Here is a 27,622-nt window from a genome sequence, read left to right as displayed (position 1 = left end):
AAGCTTCATTTTGTGCACTCTATTCAGACGCATTGTCTTTCGTAAGATGAAGGTACGAGCGTCGATGGCACTACAAAAACTGATGGCAGCTGTGAGAAGATTTTGATGAAGGAACCCTTTAGCTAAGGGATAGTAGTGTTGAAAGAAATATTCAAAATGATAAACGATTACGCCCGGATAGCTATTATCTATTTTGCTTTGCAAATATCAAAGAACCGTAGTGGACCGTTTCAAGCAATGTTCTTTCAACGATAGCAAAAAACTACGAGAACATAATCGAACTAGGTTGAGTACATTTGTCATGCTTGTTGGTGGGTCAACGAAAAGAAATGAAAATTTCCAACAGTTTCCCTATACCATTTACTGTGAAAAATCGTTCCAAATGAAGCATGTAGTTGACTGTTACTATCTCTTGCCCATTCAAGAAACTAATTTTGACCCAAAAGGAAAATATTTTCCACACTTTCTCATTTCCCGTTTTGCATAGTTTGCTCCACATCCCCGTACATTTGCTTGTTCACCATTCTTTTTTATTTTTTTTTATGCCATCTTTTTATGCACACCGATTGACAAGCTCAGAAATGTTTGTAGCAAATGATTGATTACACACGGGATGAGTATCGTAATCTGTTCCCACATTTGGAACGTGGTCCTTTCTGCATTAAAGTATGTCTCTCTTGCTCTCTCTGTCTCTACCCTTTTGACGTGTGGAAAATGAATCCATTTTTGATGTGATGATTCTTTGCCGCCTGCTTTCGAACCGGCTTCGGGACGCACTTCATCCAATCTTTGCCCGGTAAGGAATTTTGTCGTAAGGTAGGTTGTGTGTGTGTTGCCCGCCATCAATTTAAAAAACCTCCCGCGGGCAGATGGTGGTCGTTGTCGTCGATGTGAAACGACATTTCTTAGATTGTCCCTAACGGTTTGAGATCGAACAGGACGGGGTTTACTGGTCGCTTAGGAAACGACGGAGAAAAGGGTTTCGATTTTTTTCATTTCCTTTTTTTGAGCTTAAAATTAGGTCAACTAGAAGCGTCGATGATTTGGTTGCCGGTGCGAAATGGTACAATCTTGAAGATTGTGAAGATGAGCATGCGAAAAATTGTACACTTCGTGTTTGTGAAGCAGGACAAAGTTTTGGAGTGGAGAATCTCTTTGCTGAACGATGGGCGGAGTTTTCAACGGTGGCAACGTTTATTAATCTTAGCTTACAAAGCGTTGAAGAAATGATTTATAGGTTAAACATCGTAAGAAATTTTTTTTTATTAATATCTGAAGCATAGAAGCGATAGCAATCAGTCATCTTGCAATAATTGAAAATAAATGAGTATGTTTAAAGAGAAATTTAACAAATAAATTTTTAGTTAAGACTCGAAAAGCACAACCAAATAACTTTAATTTTTAGTATGAAATGTATGTATGAGAAAAAAGTAGTACGCCAACCAATATTGTTTCACCACAGGACAGCAGCATGATGGCAACTATTAACGTCCAAATATTCATCAAAACCACACTTACTCGTGCGAGTTGCAGTTCGCAATAAAAGTATTCTCCGAATAGCTCATAAAGTGAAAAAATCGGGCTTGTTAGGCGTCAAACACGTCACTAATGAAAGGTGATTATTTGCTGTTAGGATAAAAGCAAAAGGAAGCAACAAAAAAACCTCGAACACATACACCACTATTAGCGTTGAGTGTGAGCTCATTGCCCCATTCGCTTTCAAGCGACGGGTTGCAAATAAACATCACCACACACAGCAGCTTGGATGGGTAAATAGTACAAAAGCAAGAATATCTAAAAGTACACACCAGCACAACATCACAATAACACCAGCTCAGGTGTGAGTTTTCACCACTAGAAGTCAGCTAAAAGTAGCTCCTAAGTAGGAGGACGTCGAGTGAGTGATGTATTTGTGCACTCAGGCGGACACATAAACAGACACACGGTACAGATGCTCGAGGAAGGATAAAAAATAGCACACACACACACACACAATCAGCACGCATGGTACAATTTCCTACAGTAGTGCATGTTTGGATGGCTGGGCGTGTGTTCATGTGACTGCAGAACAAGTGCAGGCAAAGTGCATCCATGTTACCAGCTTATGAGCAATAGAGCATATCGAGTGAAGCATTTTGTAAACAGGAAATGAAGTACATCATCCCACTTTATGCAGACCCACTCAGACCGTCCCTTATCCATTTGCGTCCACCTTGTACCACCGTCCCTGGGTTGATTGTGTGTACATTATTTGACTTTATTCTACTTCTTTTACCATCACCCCGTAAATGGTTCTGAATGCGGGTAGAACAATCGTCGAGGAAGGTGGGTTTGATGTGGGCAATTGCATGTGAGCGTGTGTAATTAATAGACTTTTACCTTGCACATATCCACACCCAATGGTGCATGCTAAAAAAAAAGGGTCAATAGCTACCCTTATGGGGTTTTTCTGTTTGTGCACGGTCGACCATCCAGCTCATAGTCGGTGTGCTAAAAGTTCTTTGTTGGAAATCCTTATTGTTGTTCCTTAGTTACTGTGAAATAGAAAACCCATTTTTATTTCGTAATGAGAAAATTCATTATAAAAAGTAATCATGCAAATACTATGCGTAAATTGCATGAAAAAAGGAATAAAAAAAGACTAGATGTGGTTTGGGGTGCAATTTTTGCAAAAGTAAGGATTCTCGAAACAAAAAGCACTAATAAAAGATATTTATTAGAAAAGGATTCCAACCTGTTATTAAAAGCATTTTTAAAAATGTTGCTAATGTAAGCATATTTATACTTATTATGTTGAGTTTGAGCAGATTTAAAAATATCCGTAACGATTGTTTATAATAATTGCTTTTCCACTTCAAAATTATCTTCTTCTTCTTGGCTTTAACGACCTTACAGGTCACGCCGGCCATTTCTGGCTTACTAGACTTATTTTTACCACGTAGCCGGATAGTCAGTCCTTGCTACGGGGGGACGGTCCGGATGGGATTTGAACCCGGTCCGGCCGTGTGGACTGGCGCCGTTTATCACATGCACCATCGGGCCGCCCCAACTTCAAAATTATATGATTAATGATTAATTTTTTTAAACGCATTATCATTCTCAAAAGGCTGAAGTGTGTACAACTTTCACAAAGCATTCCCTCCTAGTACTTGCTCTATCCCGAGTATACTCGGTTGTGAACTTTAAAGTTATATTTAAATTTAAAATTAAAATCTTTCTCTCTCTCTCTCTCTCTCTCTCTCTCTCTTGCTTTTGATTTTTAATATCGTATTTATAAAATAGAAATATGCTTTTGTTACTGTTTTATTTTAAATGATTCCTATTTACATCCTATTTCCCCCGACAACTTAAAGCTATTCGCCTAAATGTATGCAATTTACTAAACTTTCTTTACTTTCGTCTTCATTTTCTTCCCATGAACATTCTGATGTATATTTGTTTTATTGTACAAATTTTGATAATGGTTTATTGAACTTTTTTTTTATTTGAAAAGCTTACCTATCAATGCTGAACTCAAATCAATAAATATTGAACTCAGTGGTCAATATAAAGAGATCCTAAAGATAGATCCTTATTGTTTGGGGAGCAATTCCTTTCTCGATAGCTCTATAAAGAGAACACTTCCTTTTGTGACGAGATTTTTTTGCAGATTACACTTTTATTCATTTGCAGATATGTATTTATACTATCAATCTCAACCGTGCCATTACACACCAACACAAAAATACTCAATAAAGATGAACTTCAACAGTTCAAACCTACATCATTCGAATCAACCGCAATAAGTCGGTTTCGTTTTTTTATCAGTGCATTATTTTTTTACTTTCCTTCGAATTGAAAAGCTGTTACAGTTTTGAATTGTCCGTACCAAAAAAAAACACGTTTCACCAAAAAAAGAAATATTTTGAAAGTTCACGTAAGTTCATTGTAGTCGAATGCACCTGTTCGATAATGGCGCACAGGTGAAAGCTCATTCGTATGCTAATGTGGAAATTGGCAGTACATCGCCGTGCAGCACGCGTGAGATGTAATGGCACGGAATCATGAACACCGCGGAATTACTTTCCACTCTTACCTATCTGGAACGTTTCATAACTTTCCACGCGAATAAACATTGGTCACCATTGATGGGATTCTCTTCTTTCGTCCCCAGCACGGTGGTGCTACGATTTCACGTCAGTCATGTCTTACGATAAGTACTGGTCGCTAGAGCCCCCGTAATCCAAGTCGTGATAGTATCCGACCATATTTGCCACCCAACTCGAACGGGTCGGGCCCGAAAGCCCGAAGGAACACCGGCACGTGATTGCAATGGAAATTAAAAGTAGAACCATCGTGCCAATCCACTGTGCCAGCCACGCAGAGGGAGCGCCCAGCAGGACGACCAAACGGATAAGCGTGGTGGGAAATTATTATTCCACTCGGGCGGAAATGGGCGAGATGGAATTAAATTTGATTAACCTGGGCAAGGATGAATAATTTAATGAGCAGCATTTTGCACACTTTTGCACAGGATGTATTCGAGCGACTCGAGCATCGGGTATCGTTACGCATGAGTATGGCACGATGGAAAAGAAAGACAGAAATAGATGATGATGATGATGATGATGATGATGATGATGATGCAGGGAAGAGCTAGTTTATGGTATGAGATAATGAGCGAGATTTGCTAAAAATATGATTTTCCCCATTTCGGTGCACTTCCTCGGCCGGTGTTCGATCGTAGTGAGACTGTTGGGTCTCGCCCCCTCTCAAGATCCTTTCCACGTTTGGCGGTGAGGCGTTTGCAAATGATGAGCATATTACACTAATAAATATTAATTTGCCGTACCTGTGGTGCATGCTTGAGATGCGATTTACTTATCTAGGCATTAAACGCTGGTGGTGCTGAAGCATAACACCTCCAATGGGTGGTTTGCAGCATCGTTGTAACGTGAATTCCTTCATCGAAAAAAGGATAAGATCAAAGTTTGGCTTGCCAGATTGCTGGAATACATATTAATGACAGTTGACACAAGCGAATTGTGGAAAGATTACTATGAGGGATATTTATAGAACAGTTACTTTATATTTATGTGTGTAATATTTATTGCAGTGCAACATTAGGAGATTTATTCTGACCTTAATGATGAGAACCATTGAGACCAACCAAATGTCTTTCAAGATGAGAGTCGTTGAGCAATGTTTGCGTTACAACTGTTTGTATTTGCTGTTGGTGTCAATGATCATGCGTAACATTTTGATCAGCACGATCTGAAGTCTACGAAGATAAGTTCTTGCGTATGCATTTCACACAAAGTCCGTGTATGTTACTGTCGACATGATGACTTGTTTAAAGATTGCCAATTTAATTGGCTCTGGTAATTGACACCTGGCAATTGACAATTAAGTATATCTTGTAATCTACTGCAAGACTTTGGTATTCAATCGAAGGGACCACGCGACAATGGTCTGAGTTTTAGCTGGATTAAGCATGATCTTCTAGTCCGCAGCGTCCGCAGAGGCAGGTGTAGTATTTGGATAACTGCTAATGATCTTGACCAAATAGCTAGGAAGATCAAAATCAACCAGCTGGTGTTTGAGTCTCCCGTCCCAAAAGTCTTTTGGATTTATTTTATGAATCCATTTTATAGCACTTCACACAACCTTTACTTTATACTTGAAATGAACAAAATAACCAACGAGCTTCCACAAAGTTAAAGAATTATTAGTTACAATAATGTTAAGAAAAAAACAAACAAATGTTTTCCAATTTAAAAGCAGCATACTAAAAAACTCCCGCAGCATTTCCAATTGCCCGAAGGAGAAACGGTTTGTTCAGCATTCTAATTTGTGCCCCATTTTGGGTCTCCTTTCAACGGACATCCGTTGCACCTAAAAAGATCCACAGGATGCACATTGCACGTATAGTGAGCCACGTTACCAGAGCGTCTGCTTTCTATCGCTCGTGTTTCATTTTCATCCAAATCCGCTTCAATAGCACACGACCGCTTTATCAGCGAATCCGGTAGCGTAGCAGTATTACCGGTGAATTGGCGAATATTACCGGCGTAATGAGCACACCGTTCGCTGCATTTTAATGCATCGGTACTACAGAAAAGCGGTGCAACAGATTTGCCGTAGCTGACAGTACGGGCAGGGTGATCGTGGGAAAGCGTATTCCGTTTGGATAAATAAATACACTTTTTCTTTGCCAAAGCATTCCATTTTCCAGCTGGTTTGGCATTAGTGTGCAGATTCTAAGCGTGGCAGGTAAATAGTTTTCTTTTTCACTTCCGACCGTTCCGTGGCACGTGGTTAGAAAAAGGGGGTATAAACCCCTCTTCCAACATAGTGTAGCAATCGTTGACTGTTGCGGTCTTGCGATGTCGGGACGGAAATGCAAACAGACGTGCCATTTCGAAGTTTGATTAAGAAGCATACCTGTAAGCGTCTGTTTTTGTTAGATAATCATCATCTGCTTTTTAAGGATTTCCTGAGGAAAAAATGGTGCCAAGTGGCAATGCTGGCGCTGACGTTGTTTCTAAAAATAAGCATATTATTTGTTTCGAATCGCGTAGCGTTTCGTCTAGAAAGTTTGAGATGAGTAGATGAAGTCTTTACCGTATCTCGGTAACATATTTGATATTGAACTAAAGTCATTGATTTACAGAAAAAGAAGTAAACAAAGAAAATAGCTTATTAATATAATGTATAGTAACTTCCGTTATTATTTAGTCCAATTATGTAAATATGTGTATTTTTTATTTAATTAAAATACTCGTTTCACCCTTTGTTCTAGTCTAGTAGAGCACTTGGCAGAGGATCGTTAGTTATTTTGATATTCAACTTTTAAATTATGACATTCAAGGAGTTCCGCTACATCAAGACCTATGCATAAGAAAATTACAATATATAAAATTCATCTTCTTTTGTGGCATTACAACTTGAATAGTATTTTCTGATGGCATTTATGGCATGCAACTTTTATATTGCACGATATAAATAAACTAAACAAAAATTAGTAAACTGCGGAAATCCTCGCGGCATTGTAAGTGTTCAGATACATCTAGACTTCGTCGAATGATATCTACACAAGAACACTTTAACGGGAACTGTAGTACCAGCAATGTCAATAGTATTTAATTACAACTTCGTACTTTATGGAATGTATTAGGCCCTCAGGTTTTCATTACTACCAGAGGATATCGGGATGATCTGGGGAGGTCAAATTCTTAACAATGTAGTCAAAGCCATGTTGCTTCCAGTGTCACTTCAGAATCTTTGTGTGTGGAGAGCGTGAAAGATTTAGCACTCAGTTCCTCCATCCCATGAGGAAAAATCAATATAATAAAAGCAAGTCAAATTAACCAGATTGTCATATCGCACTTTCAGAACTGTATTATAAACTGTTATGTTTAGCCAATACTTCTAAAGATACATCCGAGTTAACGACTTTACAGTACTGGTGAAGGTATGAATGAATTTGAGTCAGTTAGAATTAACAATAGACTACAAGCATCTTAGGCTTTTCATCTCAGCTTAAAATCTTAGGACATTATCAAGATTTCCAATACGCGTGAAGAGCCATTTGTAACATTCCAACAGTTCTAGTAAGTAAAAAACTTGAAGATCCGCATCCTGAAAGAATTTTGTTAAATAACTGTGTACACAAGTATGCAATAATGATCGTCTACAATGCAGATTCTTCGTGTTTGTTGATAACCAAGAAAACGAATTTCATCGCTGCTCTGGCTTTAAACAAAAGATTACGTATACACTACCCTAGCTTTTGTCCATGAAACTTCCAGCAACTTGAGGCGCATTAATTAATCCGTAGATTGCTCCAAAAACGAACGATAAGAACTACTCTCATAGATTTATCTAATCTACTTAATTGATCAGTGCAGCCTACACCCGAAAAACAATCCACAAGATGAACCATAGAGTTAATAGTTATTCCCATTTAATGTGTCTGAAATCCGCCGACCATTAAAATGAATTCACCATTAAAATCTGAACACTTGTATCATTAGCCAGCGCTCCATTCCGTGTGCTCAGCTTAGTTTAATTTCAATTTGTCTCACCAATCAGTACACTTTCTTAGGCGCCAGATCAGAAGATTTACCACCATCAATGGTGGCCGGCGAGTAGAAACTACCACTTAAAATGCTGCAATCACTTGAAAGTAAATAAAAGTTTAGTGCTTCGTAAAATGTTTTCGAAACCAAGCGAAACCAAAAACGAAAATAAAACAAAAAGGTGTATAGGATGAAGCACTTTAAACACAGGAATGGCTGGACGTTTGCTTGAAGTTATTGTTGTCCGATCGTGCGTAGAATGGATGCCAAAGGACGACAGTGGACGGCCCCCAATTCCGTTTAGTGACTCAATTTTGAAGATGACGCGGCGCAATATCGTTCGCTTTGGAGAGCACAAAGGCAGCAAGGTACCTACTGTTTGAATTATTCTTTTTCACTGCCACCAAAGCAATCGCCAAACGATGGAATGAGTAGCTTTATGATGTTGAGGGTTTTTTTTATTTTTTTTCCGTCCAAAGTTTAGCTTCACTCAGTTATTTGCTTTATTTGACGAAAATTCAATCAAACTGCACACGGACCAGCGTGCAGGACGAAACGTGGACTGGGCAGCTGAGGTTGTGTTCGTACACGGTTCGCACCACACCAGAGTGGAGATTGAATGAAAAGCCATCAAATTTAATTTCCTAAGTTTAATTTTTATAGACTGCCACTTGCTGCAGTGCCGGCCACGATCGCTTGTCATTCTACGGGGTACGAGGGTGACCATAATTGCTTTGCCAGGCGTACCAGATCCTTCACCAAGGGTGGGCGGTGATGGCCGAATAGGTCATAAATTGAGTATATTCCGATTTATGGCCGTATTGAGAACGTTGCCCGGTGTCGAAACAGTAGCGATGCGATACGGGAGGTTTGGGGTATTGTTTCCGATCGGTTGGCCTTTTATCTGGACCATTTGATGATTTGTTAGCATCAACTTTCATATCTATTTTTTGCAATTTTTCTATTCAAACTGCTCGTAGCGACAAAAAAAACAAGAAAAACACACATACAATGGTCTTGTTCTTTGTTTTGGATTTGATCGATTGCAATATTTTGCGAGTTGAATGTACGAAAATCTGCAAATGATTAATGTATTTGTACAGCAAGCATGTTGTGATGAAAAAGAAAGAAATTAGCAAACATCACCAAAAATGAATAAACTTTTCCGATAAATCAATTTAAACTATTCTAGCATACTGTTCAAAAAGTGGTAATTGACATTAAGAAATTTTAAATTTTGTATTTGTTTTTGCTACTTTTATGAATATTTTACATGCATTCAAATTATTTTCTTTAAATTATTTTATAATTGTTTTATTTTAAATAAGAACAGAAGAAACAATATTTACGTTAATTCGCCTGTTAACTTTTCAAATAAAACAAACAAACAAAGAATTTTAGATAAAAGAACTAAATCTAAAAAAAATATCAGATTTTTGGTGTGCTAAAATTTTTTTTTTTTTGCTAAAGAACGGCGTTTGAAGAAAATTTTAACTTATATGAAAAGCCATAAAAAAAGAAAATATTTTTTTCTAATTTTTAATTTCTTCGATTTAGATCTTAAAATTACACTCAAGAACTAAAAATGCTTCCCTGGCGATTTAAACTTGTTTTTTTTTTCGGTTGAAGCTTTTTATTTAATCTTAATTTTCTTAACGTTGCAACTCCGTTTCGTAGAATTATAGTTTGCCAATTCTTTAAAAACATAATTATAATCAGCAACGATTCATAATATTGGGAATGAATAGTTTGACAGAATGAAAATAAAGGATAAAAAAAGAAGTATTAAATTATGCTAACGTTTCGGGAAAGTTTTTTTCTTCTCCGATCCTGTCCAATCCTTTCGCAATGGATTTCGATTCATTTCGAAAACTTTCCAGCACCATTATCAGTTGGTATTCGGAAAAATTATTCCTCATTTTTTGCACCTCCAGCTACAGCGTGGATACGGGAAGCGTGTAGTGCGGGACATGTAAAGCAGAGCAAGCATTTGGGTTGCTGGATGGTGGAAATTTACAGCAAATTTAACGCTTTTTGCCCAACAGATGATTTACCTCGTCGGTTAAGTGGGGCTAGTTTACAAAGCAGATGACCCAATTTCGGTGCGCTCGATCACATCGATTTGCATTGTGCTGATGTTGCATTTGCATTTTACGTTGCGGATGCACTGTGAAACTGGGTTGTACTAAATTATGTACATTTTTGGCTATTAATATAATTACTTATTAAGCGTTTTCATCCACAATGGAGTATTAAGAATATGAAAAAAAACCTTTTTTCAATATGGTCATAATATTGTGTCTAATTATTTTCCTTAAATAATACGATCATTACAATGAATGCATTACATTATTTTGAGAAAAAAGTCAAAAATTGTTTATTATACATTTTATGCGTTTTTTCGTTATAATTTCGTTATCGTTATCGAATACCTTTAGATGTACGTGAATCCTTGAGCTTCGAGAACATGTTAAAAATAAAAGTCGATTTTATCGAACATGGTGGCTGTATATCCTCCATTACTTAATTTATATAAGTAATTAAAATTTCTCTCCACAATTTAAGTAAAAACAACACTAAAATTGATTAAAGTACTTTTCAACAGATGAAATATCTCGACTGTGTAAGTTAGCATAAAAAAAAACAAAAATGTAACGCCCAATCAGCCAATCGTTTGCAAACGGAACAAAAAAAACCCGCTCAACGGAAATTGGTTGCATTGTCGAAGCCAATAGGTGAAATCACATTATCACACACCGGAAATCGGAGGAAAAAATCTGCTCCACTTCGTACCAGCTTCAAATCAACGATCTTTCCGAGAGTATTTCAACATTTTCTTTTCGTGATGAGTTTTGTCCCATTTTTTTTCACGTTACACGATGAGAAAAAAAATCTTTTTCCAGAAAAAAATAAAGAGGGAAACTACTATACGGCCGGAAAACTTTACCATCATGTCTGTCGTGCCGGCGCTTGCACTTCCTGCTGCAAGATCCTTTACGGTTTGATTCCGTGTGACGGGTTTTGCTGCTGGATTTCCGTTCGTTTGGCAGCTTGCGTGATAGTTCAATTGTAAGTTTGCGCAAGAAGTTAAATAGTCCGCTCACCGTCTTCTGGCGCTTCGATTCCGGAAAGATGCGTCACGATTTTTTTTTTGTCTAGTCTCATTGTATGAAATACAAACGAATAGATTTTTAAGGTTGAAAGCGACCATCACCGGTACCGTTCCGGTTTCATCACAACCTTCATGTTCCGATCTTTAACCTCTCGGACATGGGTACTTGCTAGCGGAAAGTGTAGTAACTGGAAATTCTTTTTTAAAAAAGAAATTTTTTGCCAGCAAAAGAGCACGGTAAGAGCATTAGCGGAGGGGGTTAGGGATGATTTTTTTTCTCTCTTCCTCCTTTTTCCCAATGTTGCTACTTTTGCGCAAGAACTTTTTCCCGTCCAAGCTCGGTTACGTAGGAAGAAGTTAGTCGTCCGCTTGAGGAATGGTTCCTGAGATTAGCTGGCAGATCGGTTCAGGAACCCGAGATTGGGTAGGCTATTGGATGGTGTATTCGGGATAGAATCAATATTGACTTTGGCCATGTTTAAAGTTTCATCCCTGGGCGGTTCATGCATTATTGTTATTACTTTCATAGTTTCGTGCGAGAGTTTTTCACGGAAAACGATGCCCTGGCAAGGGAGAAGGTTTGTTGTGGATGAAGTTGGTAAGGAATCTTCGAGAAAAGTTTCTAAAGATTCGCAAGACACAGCTTGGCAGGGCTGGCTCCATTTTGAAACCCCTACCAGAGTTCGGAAAGGGGTTTTTTGTTTCCCCCCTGTTTTGATCATAATTTTATCACGCTGCACGCTGGGAGCTTTCGAAGTCACCCGAACAGAGAACGTCCCGGGCACGATGAACCTATGCAAAGTGTGTTAGTGTGCGAGGCGATCAGGGTAGTAAATAACTCAGTTTGCTCTTATCGGCTAAAGAAGTAACTTACATTTCCCTTCATTGCTTCAAAACAAGGTTTAACAATATCACCCTAACCGTGCATCCGTGTACCGTTTGAATTACGCTCAATCGAGCGTAAAGTATTGCTTTCACATGTGTAACCATAAACTAACAGGCGATTGAAAGCGATAGTCAACGTTCAACGTGTGTGAAAATCACTTGAAAAATATGCTCTCAAAAACATGAAAAACAAAAAAAAATTCTGATATTGAACAGCAGTGAGAAATTACAAGTCACACTGGTAGTCGAAATTCTAGCATCTTCTACGAAACAGTTAGGACAAAATGGCGCACGGATGGGTTCAATGCTCTATGTTCGGGCAGCGATACAGAAAGCAAAAAAACCACCACTAACCAAGACCGATGATCGAAGGTAAAATGGTCAGTCACTATGAACTTTTCCACATTTTCCACCGTCACTATAGCTCTCTCTCTGTCTCTCTCAATTGGCCAATCATGACGTAATTTTATGGAAAGGTAATCCGCTTACTTTCAAATCCTTTTTCCCCCGAGATAGGTGACCATGATGGGCGTTTTTTTTTCGACATCGATCCCGCTGGCTGTTGCTATTGCTGCTACTATGGCTTTAGATCCTTTCTGGAGCTTAACATTAGTGTGTGTGTATGTATGTTACTCGGTGTGTATATACGTCCCACGTGTAAGGGTGGCATCATACGATGATGATCTGTTTACGACAAAACGATGAACCAATAATTGAATCCGGCACAAATCTCGCCTGTGCTTCACAATGGTGCCGAGCGTAACGGTGAAAGCTTTTTCTATGATTTTACTTCCAAAGGTTCCGTAACGCCACTAATGGAAACGTGCGCAAATGTTGGCATTTTGATTATGGCACTTCGAGCAAGCTGGATTGAGTGTGTGTAAGGGGATGTTTTTTTATTTGCTCCACCCTTTGGTACGAGATGCTTGCCTAGCGGTTAGCAGCTTTTAATGCATCAGTGTAACGGTGCAGCCCAAACAATGCAGCAGAAGGTTGTTTGTGATGCAGCGCAATAAGCGACTGATTGAAGAGCTTTTATGTTACATCCCTTTATACCGGTTCCAGGAAGGGACGTACGGTACTTTGATGTGCAACATGGCAGTAATGAACAATTGTTTGTTGATGTAACGCATTCGGGAAAGAGTAACACACGTAGTGGAGTTTCTTTTTTAAATAAATTGCTTTTCTATCTTTAAAAGTTGTGGGAATCATTTTGTTTGTTTTTTTACTTTTGCCATTCAAAGGCTTGAACTCATTGTGGAAAATTCTTAATTTTGTTACTTTAAAAAGACTAATTTTCTAGCCATGTTTTAACTTCTGCTCTTACGAGGCTCTTGGTCATTCGCCTCTCTTATAAAACCCAGAAACAGAAAACTAAAAATCAGGTGCAGAAAACCAAAACTATATGAAGTGTTAAGTAATAGACAAACCTGGTTCGTCAATAGTTGAACTTATTTAATTTTTTGTTTGAGAAAAGTATCTTAGTAAAGTAAGTAAAGTATAGTAAGTATATGTAAGTAAAAGAAAAGTAAGTATGAGAAAAGTAAAAGTAAAGAAAACTAAGTAAGTACATCAACTTTCCGACTTCAAGGCAAAAGTTGGAAGAAAATGGATTTTGGAAAATGGAGATTCTTTGATTTTTCCGATATTGGTTGGTTAACAATAACTTTATAATCTTAGTTTGCAGTAAATATGTTTCGTGAAAATTATCCCCTCATGAACATTTATAGATTAAGCGGGTTTGATTTTTTTTTTGCATTGCTTAATTTAATCAAATTGAAATGTGAATTTGACATCTTTTATGTCGTATCGTGCTTACAGGGGAAGCAAAATAAAAAGGATGAATAAAAATTGGTTTAAATCCAATTTAATCTAACTGTACTTCTTCTATGCATTTAATGATTTATTTTCTTTATTATTTTTTGTAATACCCTAAAGTAGTGAATATTTTTTCAACGTTAAACTAAAAAAAAATTACATATTTTAAAGCATATTTAGAAATATAATAAGTATACCGGTTTGTTTCACTTTCTTAAATAACACCATCCAATAACATAAATTTGTATCAAGATTCCGTGTTAAGCATCTTGCGCTACAATGGAACAATTCATTAAAACCCGGCATTTGAATTGCTTAAATTATACACCGAACGTAAAAATGTAAATTTTGCAATACCGGATCGATATGCAAAGTTCCAACAAATCCCTCCAAAAATTGCAAAACCCATTCCTCGGAAAGAAAAAAAAACGGTTTGACCCAAAAACTGCGACATTCAAAACCCACCCAAAAAACACTGTCCAGGAAACATTAGCAGAGGAGTCTGTGACTTATCTCTACCATCTTGGCAAACAGGAGGCAAATGGTTTTGCCGCCACGTCTACCTGAAACTATATGTTTGGCTTTGTGTATGTGTGTGTGTGTGTTGTTTCTCGCCGTTGAACAGCCTCGACAGAAAATGAACGCTAATCGTATTTTACTGCATTTCGCATCTCCGAAGCAAACCCCAAACATTATCCGGATGGACAAAACGTGCAACAACTTGGATGTGCAGCATGGTGGTGGAAGAAAGCTCGAAGCACGCTATACACAGGTAACGCTAAGCCGAGAGAACGGAATCCAATTTCAGCTTCAACGAAGATAAGGACCCATTGCCCGATGAATCCTGGGTTTTGCCACCATAAAGCAGACAACTAGTAGCAGAGAAAACGCCCTCACGCCCTGACCGGATGCCGTCCGGTATTATTTTCCAATTTGCGTTAATCGTGCTCAGTTATGTTTTGGGGTAACACTGGCGGCTCACACACAGACACACACTTTGCATTTACACGCCAAAGGACAGCCCGGAGTCACACACAAACACATCGACCAGGCTTTGTCGCCAAAGTCGATAATTGTGCTTTTGGGCGAAAATTTCTCGCAATTCAATAAAGTAATTAATCCGTCCGGCAGGTGCGTCCGGCAATAGGCTATCTTTAATGTTAGCTATTTCCGGTGTGCACTAAGGCGCGAGTTGATTAGAAAGTTTTCGTACTCGCGAATGGTTGCCCGATAAAGACTTCTAACGCAACGGTCCAAGGGCGGGTTTTTGGATGGAAATTATATCAAATTAGACAAAATGTGTCTTTTTAGACACATAGGGGGGAAGGGGAAGGATGGAAAAAGGAGATAAGAGGTGAAAGTGGGAGGAGGGGGGTTTGGGTGGCTAATGAAATTTATCACCCTTTTCAACGAGACCAATACATACAGCAGGTGGAAGTGTCTAAAGTAAAGATAGCAAAGTAAAGCGTTTTTAATATGGTTGCAGTCTACAGAGACTATGGAAAAAGAACGAAAACCTTTCACAGTTTGCTCAAGTCCATTAAAGAATTTAAAAAAAGGGCTATTGAAACCAATTTTTGGAGTGTTTTTTTTTCCTGGCATCTTTCGAATCTCGATAGAAACATTAACCAACAAAGAGTGATGACGTGGAAAGGGCCATTCAGGTAGCATAAAAGGGTGAGTGCTGCTGACGAGGCAAATATGGCGAACAGTTTATTTTTTCGTTCACACTTTTTTACACTTTACTTTTTGTTTTGTGAAGAGAGACTGAGAGCTTGATCACTACATGCGAGGCAAATTTTGCGTCTAAAAGGCATTTTTTTTTCTGGTGTTGCATTTTCTTCCCCTAATGGAACGCGATGGATTTTGATGAAAGTGGCCAAAATGGTGTGCATTAATGTACCACGGTACCCTTTTACCATATGACGTACATTCGACCGCCGGTTAATGGACGTAGAGGGGGTGGAGGTACCGGATGTGGGCTTACAGCTCCCTTAATCAAGCTTGTAAGCTGTTTCGCTTGAAGGTTGAAACTTCAATTTCCCTCTTTTCCAAAAACTCACCCGCACGAGCGATCGATTGGTTGTCTTCCTTCCGATCATTGCCCCGGTTTGGCCATTTTTGTGCCACCTAATCCGGAACGAATGTTCGTTTTAATTAAAACTTGTTGCTAGCTCGTACCTCCCCCTTTCAAGTCCTCTGGGTAGTTTTCCACGATGCTTCTATCGTTTAGAGAAACGGCAGAGAAAGATCCGAGTTTTAATCAACCTCGAATAGCACTGGGTAAGGCAACCAGTTGAGGGCTGCCATAGCACAGGACGGACGCACAGTGTAAGGTAGGAATAACCATCGTACCTCAATATGGCGCACCAGGTTAAAACGCTTTCCCCGTTTAAAGATGGTTTCTTTCACACAAAGCACCGGTCAAAGTTTTTAAATACCATTGGCTGTAAAATCATTAGAATATTTTTTCTTTTTTTTCAGACCATCTCAGGACCATCTCCAACACCGATTACAGTGATATTGAAAATTACTTGTTTCGAAATTAATCATCTCGAGCGGCAGCTTGGAGACTGTGCTGGAAGCAGAATAAATGATGAGCCAAAAAAATTAAAACGAAACCAAAAATGGCAAGTCACACCTTGGAAAACCACCCATGGAGCAAAAGTGTTAAAAATATTGGCAATATTTCAAACATTGTTTCACCCTTTCTACTAAAAACCCGCTCGGTGAAGTGCCGGCAAAATTCATTATACCAACTTTCCGCTCGCCTTTACTGTTAGCCAGGGCCAGGGAAAAGCGGATTTTCTGCCGGAATGTTAATAATTTCTTGTTAATGCCATCCCATTAAGCTGCTCGTTAAGGGGTTGGCGCGTATCGATGAAAAGTTTTTCACCAGCTTTTTCCTTCACCCCCTTTTTTTCAAACCCTCCCTTCTCAGGACTCATTTGCAGTGTATTGAGTGGAGTTGGGTGTGTGTGTGTGTGTTTTTTATATTCTTCTCCTCTATTAAAATCTCATCGGGTTGACCAGCATGGAGTTGAAATTCCATTGCCAGCAGGGATCAGTGGATCATCTGGTGGATCGAGCTTGATAGAACGGGTGCTTGTGTGGGGAAGGGAGGGAAATGGGGGACGAACCAACGAGTTCTTAACATGGTCATCATTGTGCAATCTGTGAATGTATGTGTATGAGCACAGATACAGCATCGCGATCGTGGAAAACTTCCGACATTCCAGCCATTGTACTAAACACAGCCCCGGAAGGCGAAAAATGATGGAGTTGGTGAGCGAGTTTTATCCTCCAACAGAACTCTCACTATTGGAATGTAGGGGCACTACAAAAATGGGGAAAGGAAACAAAAACTCGTTCGCACTAGATTTTTGCCACGGCGCTATATTCTAATGCAATTTACAGTTCATTCCTCTGGCACGACACGTTCCCCAGGACACGTGTGCAATTCCACGAATCGTTCTCGCAAAACTTTTCACCGATCGCCTTCCGGGTTTGTGCGTTTAATTTTACGTGTTATTTTTTATGCTTTTTGTTTCAAAAAAAAAATCTCCCACTCACACACCCACAGCTTTGCAGTGTAAGCGGCGCATCCCTAGCAAACGACACCCCAGGAACGACCGAAATGCTGCATGGAAAGTGCATTTAGTTGGATGCAAGTTTTCGCTCTTTTCGCAGCCTCCAGCAAAAGAGGGGCGAAGTGAAGCAAAAGGACGGTGCCGGTCAGGGTGTTGTGCGCGTAAAATGTATGCAATCGCGTTTTTTTGCTTTCTATTGCTTCCTTTTGCATTCGCGTCGTGGTCGTCTTTTGTTCTTGCGCAACTAAGTGCTCCCAACCCGGCGGGCATCATCCGGGCGAGAAGCAGTATGAATGCAGTTTTATTGTACGCTTTGGTGATACGAATGTTCTCAGTAACAGGAGGGAGGGAGGGTTTATCCCGAAGTACTTTCTCTCGATTTGTGAAAGCTAAGCAGTTCCACCCGCTAGCAGTTCCGGGTCCTTTTTTGTTGCTTTTCTCCTTGTAATGACATTGTGGGCGAGTGGGTGTGTGTGTGTTTGTGCGGAAGGGTTTTCTTTTTGTTTAGTCTACTTCCGGCCAACTCGGAACAACCCTTTTCCTGGGGTTTTGTAAGTAAGTTTCTTAATCGTACAGTTTTCAGTGAACTGAAGTTGACCAACCCGCCAGTGTTGCCAAACCATACATTCGAAAAAAAAACCAGTGCAATCAACGCCGTTACTCACAGAACTTACGCTCACGGCATTCGTGTAAAGTTGTCATTTAAGTTACTAACGGCCGGGTGGATGGGCTGGATCGGTACGCCAACGGTTGGAAGATGCGGCACGCTCTAGCTTCAAATGCACTATTCGCATTCATCCGCTTGGGTCGGGAAAGGAATGCAATCTATCCATTTTACTTATGTATTACTCTGGGGCTTTTAAAACTTGTTCAATTCATTGTAATGTTTTTTGTAATCTTGTGTGTATGGTCGAAGTAATAAAATTCTCATTTAGAGTTGAGTCGGCAGCTCGTAGATTTCTTCTTCCTTTTTTGTAATTTTTTTTGCATGTATTGCTTTCTACGTTACTAGTTAGAAAAAACACTGCGCCTGTTTTATATTGGTTTTCTTATAAGCTTATACTATTTTAATTCTTATGTAATTGCTTTGAATGAATATGTTTTTTAATAGGTAAGTAATAAATTTCTCATTTTTTTGCATCATTTGTAAAGCCAGTGCTGGTGGATTTTCTCGTGGCCTACATAATAGTTTTTCGATTGTCCCAAAATAAGTTACTTTATTTACTATAAGAGTTTGCTCATTTAGGACGATGGTAAAATTTTAGATTTTATTTAGTCATCTAGTTGCATTAAGTTAGTTCCGTTTATTCTGATGCCTTCTTCCATATTTTAGGTTAAATATTATATTGTTTAAGTCGATAAAGAAGATAATTATGGTTCAAAACTGTCTAACAAAAACAGACGATGACGACATAGTGGTCTCTATGTTAAAGATGATATAATGAGACAATTCGAGTTAAATTACCCAAAGTCAGTATATGCCACAGGTGGATGGATACAGAGTAGCTGAACATATCGTGTTCATATGAGCATGTCACCGATCGGTTTCCAAGAATCTCGGCCCAGGGCCTTTAATCTCCGACAGATTTACCTAGAATTGTCCCAACCTACGAGCTCGCTGTGATCCTTTACGATGCATGTCGAACCGGTCGCTGACGAACACTACTTTCGATGGACCATGAGGCTGACATTCTCATCAGATGCCTCAACCATGATAACCTGTACCATCGTCAGAATATTTGCTCAACCGAACAGCTCAAATAGCTCGTCGTTCTCCTTCATACGCCATGCTCAAAAACACCGAAAAAAATAGCCCTTAGTCCGAAGATAGCAGCTCAAAAATGGCGAGAACGTTAGCGTCAGCAACCAGCAATGTCCTAGGGTTGTAGCCATACAGAACTACCGGACATATCAGGATACGATACGTGCTGCATTTCTTATTGAGGTTATCAGAGCAATTTGCTTAGTTTTTTGTAAAAAAGATTTCCATGTAAATGTCAGAAACAAATTGAAAATGAAAACTACATCTGACCTATACATCGATCAGTATATTATACTAACTTCGAATATGCTAACCTTAAGCTCGTCATTAATTTATTGCGTAAATTAAGGGTAAATTAGAAATCTATATCTTCCTGTGTTGGCAAATTTGACGTATTGACATTGAGTGATTTATTATACGATAAATTGAACATAAGTTAAGGGAAACACATGCCAATAGACTGTTATGACTCGACACTAGAGCTGTTTGAGAGACTTGAACTTTCTGTTCAATTCAGAATGTCTTTACCCAAAGACGATTAAAGTCATAAGACAAAAAAAGAGGGTTTTGCCGGAAAAGTTACAAAAGATATAGAGAAAGTGTAGACCAAACGTTTTTGTGTCAAATTAATGTTGATAAAAACTTTCATGAAGCTTTTTCTTATACATAAAATTTTATTATATATTAAAAATTCTTAATGGTTTGACAAATTTTATTTGCCTTTCGTGGAGTTATGTTTTTGATACCATTTTTTTTAAATATACGGGAAGCGAAGAGCGAAAATTAAACAAAATACAAATGCATTTTCCTTCTTCGGTAAATAGGTTGACTTATAGAATAAAACAAATTTGTGCATTAATAAAAAACAAAATAAGTGTAGATGTGTTCAATAAATAATTAAAGCATAATACATTTGCAGTCTGAAAGCAAAAAAAAAACTCAAATAATGTATCTACTGGAAACGCGTCATGATGACGTCATGACTTTGGCAATAGAAAAGTTTTGCCACAAAGTAAAGCTGTAATGTGGAGGTTAATAGTAAGGTGCTTAATATGCTCCCGTCATACAGGGTGTATTTATGTTTCGTCACAACTTTTTGATGGATCAGCAATCGGTTCGCGCGTTTCGAATCAATTCAAACTTTCTCTCTCTCTCTCTCTCTCTTCGTTGCTTCTGTACAAGCAAAGTTTTATGCCCCTTTCCTTAATTCCTGTTAATGTGCCTGACTGCTTCCACCCAAAAGCGAGAACTTCCGCATCGATGCTACGAGGGAAATGCTTTCATAATTTACCTAATCGACTACTCCCGGTTCACGACCGCTGTGACGACTCAATTAGCCACATGGGCTGACAGGCGTTTGGTGCGGGAACGTTTCCGGGAAATCGACCACCCAATCGACTCGTTCGCTTTCGCTCTGCTCTGCCGATGGGAGCAGATTGATTCATCGTACACCCGTACGCCACGAACGAAAAACAACCGTTCGATGTGGTGATTTTGCGTTCCGTTGAGGTTAAGCAGTGTTTGTGTAACTCTCTGTCTCCATGTTGCCTTAAACTTCTGCTTCATCCTCAGCCCTTTTCGGTTCATTCCTGATGGCGTGCTGTAGATTCACACCTTTACCACTGGTGACGGGAAAAGTTATGCTCGGCAACTTGTTTCCGGTCGAGTTTTTGTTTTTGTTTTTTTTGGGTGGAAAGCAGCATCAGCCTCAGTTGTTGGGGAAGGATAAATACGTACTCGAAATCGGGTGGACAGAGAAAATGGAGCACAATACATTCCCACATTTTGCCATTCCATCACGTACGCACGCACTAACCATTCTTCACGCAGTCAAATAACGCAAAAAGAAAAAGAGCATAAAACCCCAATTCTGGAAGAAAAACTTAACAAATAGTAGTGATCGTATGGAACGATGAGATAAATAAGCGACCCCGATGTGATGTGCGAGATCGGAGGCTCTGTGGGTGGGTAAATTAATTTCATCCATTCCAACTCCGAAGTTGGAGTTGGCACGGGTTCGCCCTGTTTTTCCTTCTCCAGTGCTTTGTGGTCGCTTATCTTTCGGTGTGCTTTAGATGAGCCAACACGAAAACACTTGCCGGGGCCGGTGTTGGTTTACGGTCGGTTCGGTATCGGGGTGGAAGGATTAGTTCGCTGAGGAGTTTGCGGTACGGCTGGCAGTCATATAGATTTGTCAAAGGGAAAATGTGTGTTGTTTTCTTTCTTTGGGCGACGGCAAACGAACATTCGGAAGATGTGCTTTTAAATAAAGCACTAATGTTCTACCGCAGGGAGCAACTGGGAAGCAGGAATATGGATTATCGTTAATTTGTTCATCCAGTGTGTTGTTGTCTTTTTTTTCGTTTCGTTCCAAAACTTTTTGTTAGCAAAAATATAGCTGCCCATTGTTTTGTTTGTACTTTGGCCAAGAAGAAAAAAAACATTGCAGTTTAAGGTAATCACAGCAAAATTTAGACAGGGTTTACTATCCAAAACTTTTCACTTTCCTAACACAAATATGTAAACAAAACATCAGTAATGTAAAGTTCATAGTTTGTGTAACCTTTTTGACCTATATTTCATATTAGCAAAATATGAAAACTTTGGGTAGGATATGGGTTGGAAAGGGAGTAGAAAGAACAACAAGTGCGTTTTAAAATATTGCACGAAAGTGAGGGAAATCCTTCTTTGTTCCATCATGGCAATGCCAATATCATTCGGACTTCTTCATATGACTTTCCTAAGTGTTTGGAAAGCTTCTTCAAAATGTTGAAACAAAAAACAAAGCATATTTCAAACAGTTTTCTAGTTTTCTAGTATAGCATTACATTAGTTAAATAATTTCTCTAAAAGCCCGATAGATTTTTAGGCTATTTCTAGTTGAGTGACAAGTAAACTGAAAGACTTTGCTAAAAAGTGAGAAAAAACATGTAAAGTAAGACCACTGCCCAAAACTTATGGTACCATTGTATTAGGTCCCAAGATTCATATTAGAATGTAAAAAAGGTGTTAATTAACCTTTTAATACGATGCTTTTTTACATAACAAGCGTTTTGAATTCAAAGAGAATATTTGAATTATCTTTGTGTGCTGTAAGTACTTACTACCCAACGAACGAGAAGTATGAATGTCGGGGATTTAAACTTTTATCAAAAATAGTTTCAAAAATAATTACCTTTTCCTTAATTTCTCTAATTCACTCTTATATTATGTTGTAGGACCTCATTATACTGAGGTAAATTCAATATCTCTATCAATATATTCAATATCTATATCAAGATGACATAATGTCTTATATATAATGTCATATACATAAATGCTATTTATAATTATGCCAACAACGGATTCTATCAAAAGTAATTCCAATGATCTTTTTCAATGACACTTAATCGGGACTTAACGATAATGGCTAAAATTCTAAAATAAACTGCAAATACTTTACTATAATTGTCTTAAATGTCTTGTCTAAATGTCTTAAATAGGGTTTAAAAATTAGATTTACAACGCACGAATCGGTGGTTTTACAGTAAGATTTGAAAAAAGATATGTTTAAGTTTTAAATGTTAGCTTCCTACTTATCTTTATAAGGTTTTAAAACTGTTAAAATGGATAAAACTGTTCATGATGTTTAATAAAACATGTTCAAGACTAAAATGAATTGAAAATGTTACTTGAATCAAAATAAAACAAAGCATTCGAAAACTTCATGTAAGCATGAAATATTTCATTTAACTTAGCTTTGAAAATAGAAAAGAATGATATGCAATTTTTGTTCCCAATAATCTTGATTTTCTTTTTAAAATATTTTTTTTACAATAATAATGTTAAATAACAAACCCGTATGTTATAGAAATTTAAAACATACCAAATATTTAAATAAACTCAATCCGATGAAACTCATGGATTCGTAGACAATCAATTACATACCACGATACACATCCGTTCCTTAAAGCACTTAAAACTTTTTCCCCCACAAATTCCTTCTTAGTTTTTATGTCTCAACATACGAAAATGTCAATCTCGGCACTCTCAGGCACGGTTGGCACACGGCAGAGGACACCATGTTCTATTTTACCGATAACATCTACCAAAACTACTGCCACTACTACTAACGAGCCACCCGAATGATGTACCTGGTACATCCAGGAAAAGTACCACCCAACACCATCCCTCAGGTACAGCATGAAGTGGAGAAGTAACAAAACAGCAACATCAACCACCCAACCCAAGAGCTGGAAAAACTTTCTCTATCGGTGACGCATCAGCGTGGGTGGCGAAGCGGGTGTGGGTGTTTTTTAGGGTGGAAAACTTTCGGGCATAATTAAGTCTCTGAATAGTAATTAGGCGATAAGGTGTTGGCCTAATAAATTTCAACAACTTTGTCCATTCATCACACGCGGTGGTTGGTACCGGGGCATCGTGAGACCGGTCACAGCGGGTAGAATAGAGTGTCTCAGTGCGAACTTCCAACACCGGGCACGCAAACAACACCGGCAACAAGATGTTGTCCTTGAAAGGCGAACTCGGCCGACCAAAGCAAAAAAATAAGGAACAAAAGGTCAGTGATAGAAAACGGAGGTCCACAAAAGCACAAAGGCACCACAACAATGGCGCCGTGTAAGTGAAATGAAGTTGTCCTGTTTGTGTGTGGCAGTAGCGTTTGGTCGATTAGATTAAGTTAGTTTCTTTTTTCCTGGTTGTTATTGCACTGATTTCGTCGAACACTGGGCGAATCTTAAAAGCTAAAGGAAGTTCTCCTCTATCTGTTCGATCAATCTATCAACTCTCAAGCAACATGGTTAAACATGTGCAGCAGTGAAACTTACCTTTCGACACGAACACGTATATGCTGGCCGGTTCCGTGTTGCTGGCCGAGCAGGTATAGTTGCCCGAGTCGTTGATTTGCGGCTCCCGGATGATGAGGCGGCTCTGCGTTCGTGGACCGGGCGTCGTTTCGATGGTGATGTCTCGCCTCGAATCGTCGTAGTTGATCATCCGATCGTTACGCTGCCAGTACACGTACTGGGGTGGCTGTGGGCTCTACGACAGGGCGAGAAATGGAAAAAGGACATCCGTCTAAATTAGTATACGAGGCACGGTTAGATACGGAGGTTTCTTTAGGAATATCTTTAAGGCACCCGAACGATGGAAAGCTTTGAAACAGAGCGTAAAGATTTAGCACATCAATCTCTGCACGCAAAAAAAGTTCTGTTACGAATCTTTTCGTAATTGCTACCCTTTTTTATGTAGCTTTACAAATAAATATGGTGTGAAAATTGACAAGAGTGTCGTTTAGATCTTCGATAAAAAATAATTTCAAATAAAGAAAATTGTTTTTTTTTTGTTGGTATCGGAATGGTGGAAAATTGCTTTTATAAACCGAACGCACATATTTTCCCTGAATTGAAAATAACCATTACGTACACTGTAATAATAAACCATTAAAAATAATGCTTTCCCACATTACGTAGCACAATCATGTACGAGCTCTAAAAAAACGGATTCTGCAAAACCAACGAAACATTCTTCGTGACACGACAAAATCATTGCCTCATTATGCGTCAAAACCACCCGTATGAAAGAACTTCATTCCCTTCGTATTTTTTTTTTGTGTTCGTCACACCCAAGACAATGGGAAACTTTCCGATCGAAACCCAAGTACTGCACAGGAAATCACTAAAATCCCGAGCGTATGAAGCGAAAGCATAAACGAACGCGAAGAGGTAAAAGAAAACCATGCTTAATTTCCTGCCCCGATTCTGGTTGGGGGTGGGTTGCATGAATGGAAAATCAATTTCCCCGATTTTACTACGGCTACAGTTTTGCACGCGGTTTGGCCCTTAACCAAGCAGCGAATGAGAAGGGTAGAGAAGAAAAAGAACAGAAAATGACACAAAATGGCACAAAATAATGGAGCGACCACATCAAGCCCAAACCTGGTTCGTTGGGGCAAGCATTTAACTCTTTCAATTTGAAGTTTTCAAGCATCGGAATCGTACACTTACGGATGGCAACCGGGCACACGCGACGTTCATTTGCCTGCCACGTTTCGCTGGTTTAAGGGCAAAAAAAAAACCGGCGATCCCTCGGGAGGACCTAAAAGCTTCAAATAAATGGCGATAGAATTCGGAAGATTCTCTGGTGCGGGAAAGCCTTTTTTGGGGAGGGAGGGATGGGATCTAACCCGAACCGTGCCAGGCATGAAGCGTTCCGTTTCATTTCATTCACTTCCGCATTTGCGATCGATTCGTCGAGCTGGTACGGGGATGCCTTAGTTAGGTTGATTGTTTCAATTTTTGCCTTTGGAACTAAAGGATAAACTAAAGCACCCACACACTCCAAGGGCGAAAAGAAAAAACGAGAAACACAAATCGCACACTGTAGAGTACGAATGGATGGGTGAAAATTTCGAAAAACCAAACCCATTTCCATAACGACCAGCGAACATTAAGCGTAATTGGAATTTGGCAGCGTTTGCTGAATTTTTGTTCTACTCTCCTTGTTGTTTCGCCTTCCGTTTGGAACGCAAGGATTTCACTGTGAATGGTACAAGCTTGTGTGCCATTTTGTTGTTATTTCAATCGGCGACAAGCATTTTTGCAATGGCTATTGGAAACAATGGCGGTTAGATGTGCTTTCTGTTTGTTCGGTTGCTTCATTTTATTTGCAGACCAAATCATCGAATGTGCAGTTGGTTTGTCGCGGTTTGTGTGCTGTTTCTTTTAAAATTCTTTTAACAACATACTGACCCTTCTTCCCTTTGCATCTTCCAACTCCCTCAAACCACCTATGTGGAAGGAGTATCCAGTGGAATGAGAAGTACCTAATGGTGTTCTAGCTAACATTGTTCCTCGATTTACAACGTAAATTGCTAGTTAAGAAACCGTTCCTCGTGACGCTGTTCTCTCTGTCGGTCTTTCGTTTCAATGGCGCAGAGTGTTGCACGCTCGCGCTTTTGCTACGGACCGTCGTGTGGAATTGATTAGATTGTGCCAGAAGTTTGAATTTGACACTTTGACGGTTGGGTGTATGTGGGAAAGTAGTAAAAATGGGACCACCAGAGCTCTAAACTGGGTACTTGAATGGTCGGCTTCTCGGGTCGGAAAACCTCACGTTACACGAGCGTAAGGTTCGAAAATTTCAATTTGTGGCTTAATTGTTCCGCCCGTCACGCCTGTTTTCCCGCATGGTTCCAAATGTGAGTCACATATGCAACACTGTTCTTTGAGGTAGGAAAAGTACTCTCCAGTGTTGTTGCTTGTGCTATTGCAAAGCATTCCGGTTTTGAGCGGTTTTTCCCAATTGATGGGTTTTGAACGGAAACCCAAAACTCACTTAACACAAACGATAATGGGTTTCTTTCGAAATTGAATGAAACATTTCTTTTGATGTAAATTAACACAATTGAGGGTGTAACCGGTGTCAGTAGTAGTTTCTGAGAAGTAAGTTTATGCTTGGTTTTGTGTTGAATGTAGTTGTGGTTTATTTCCATCTCTTTGAAATGGATGATTAAATTATTTTCTTGCTCAATATATCGGTATATTATAACTTAACATATGTTTCATGTAGTTGTATTAAACAATAATGTAGTAGTAGTTGAAAGGATTTTTTGGAAATCCTCGACAAGATCCCATAATCTCGTCACCGCAACACAAATAGCAAATTTTTATAAAAGGGTTTCCTGAAATACTGACTGTGTATCAATGTTTTTTTTTAATTCCTTTGTTATTCTTACGTTTATGGCGTTTCTTTTGACGGGTGGTTTTATAATAGCTCTTACTTTTTGTGTCCAAAGAAATGATTTTATATCTGTTTCGCAGTTCGAAAACCTTTTTCATACCTAAAATTTTTTGTGATAAGTGTGCCAACCCCATGGATACCATTGCCAGAATTTGGACGACAGATACGGGTAGTCGAGGAAAGCCAGAAATGGCAGGCTCAAGCTCTCTCTTGAAGTTGAAAATTCGTTAAACATTTTTGTACAACAACAACATTGTAAAATTTTGATTAATTTGTATCTCATTAAAGGTTTATCGGATACATTTAACTTATACAACATAAATATAAATTTTAATTACATGTTTAAAAAAAATGAAAATTTTCTTAAATAATTGAAATTCAACTGTAAAAGTTAGAGTCTTGAAATAAAACCAAACTTAATCCATTTTAAAAATGGAAACTTTTACCACTTGAACAATATTGTTTTAATATTAAATTAAAATTATAGTTATTGAGCGAATATTACAAAGCTTTTTCAAAAGAATTATCATGTAAAAGAAGAGCAACAGATTAAAAATTTAAATTGAAAGTTGTAGCATTCACCTATTCTCTTTAATTATTTACAAAAAATTAAAACAAAACAACGAAATTTAACAGTGAAATGTTTCTTTGTTGT

At 38.7% G+C, this 27,622-nt stretch overlaps 1 protein-coding gene across 7 annotated transcripts in view; it reads right to left on the bottom strand.

The window, feature by feature from the left end:
* LOC125772065 (zwei Ig domain protein zig-8) overlaps positions 1 to 27,622 on the bottom strand; it is a 235,959-nt gene that overhangs the window by 19,405 nt on the left and 188,932 nt on the right. For all 7 annotated transcript variants that reach the window (XM_049443399.1, XM_049443406.1, XM_049443402.1 and 4 more), the window contains one exon: positions 24,054 to 24,267. In XM_049443399.1, coding sequence (XP_049299356.1) covers positions 24,054 to 24,267 — 214 coding nt within the window. The remainder of the gene's footprint in view (positions 1 to 24,053; positions 24,268 to 27,622) is intronic.

Source organism: Anopheles funestus, chromosome 3RL, assembly GCF_943734845.2.
Source record: "Anopheles funestus chromosome 3RL, idAnoFuneDA-416_04, whole genome shotgun sequence".
NCBI classification, from domain to species: Eukaryota; Metazoa; Arthropoda; class Insecta; order Diptera; family Culicidae; genus Anopheles; species Anopheles funestus.
Note: the sequence above shows the minus strand (reverse complement) of the source record. Positions and strands in the feature narration are given on the sequence as shown.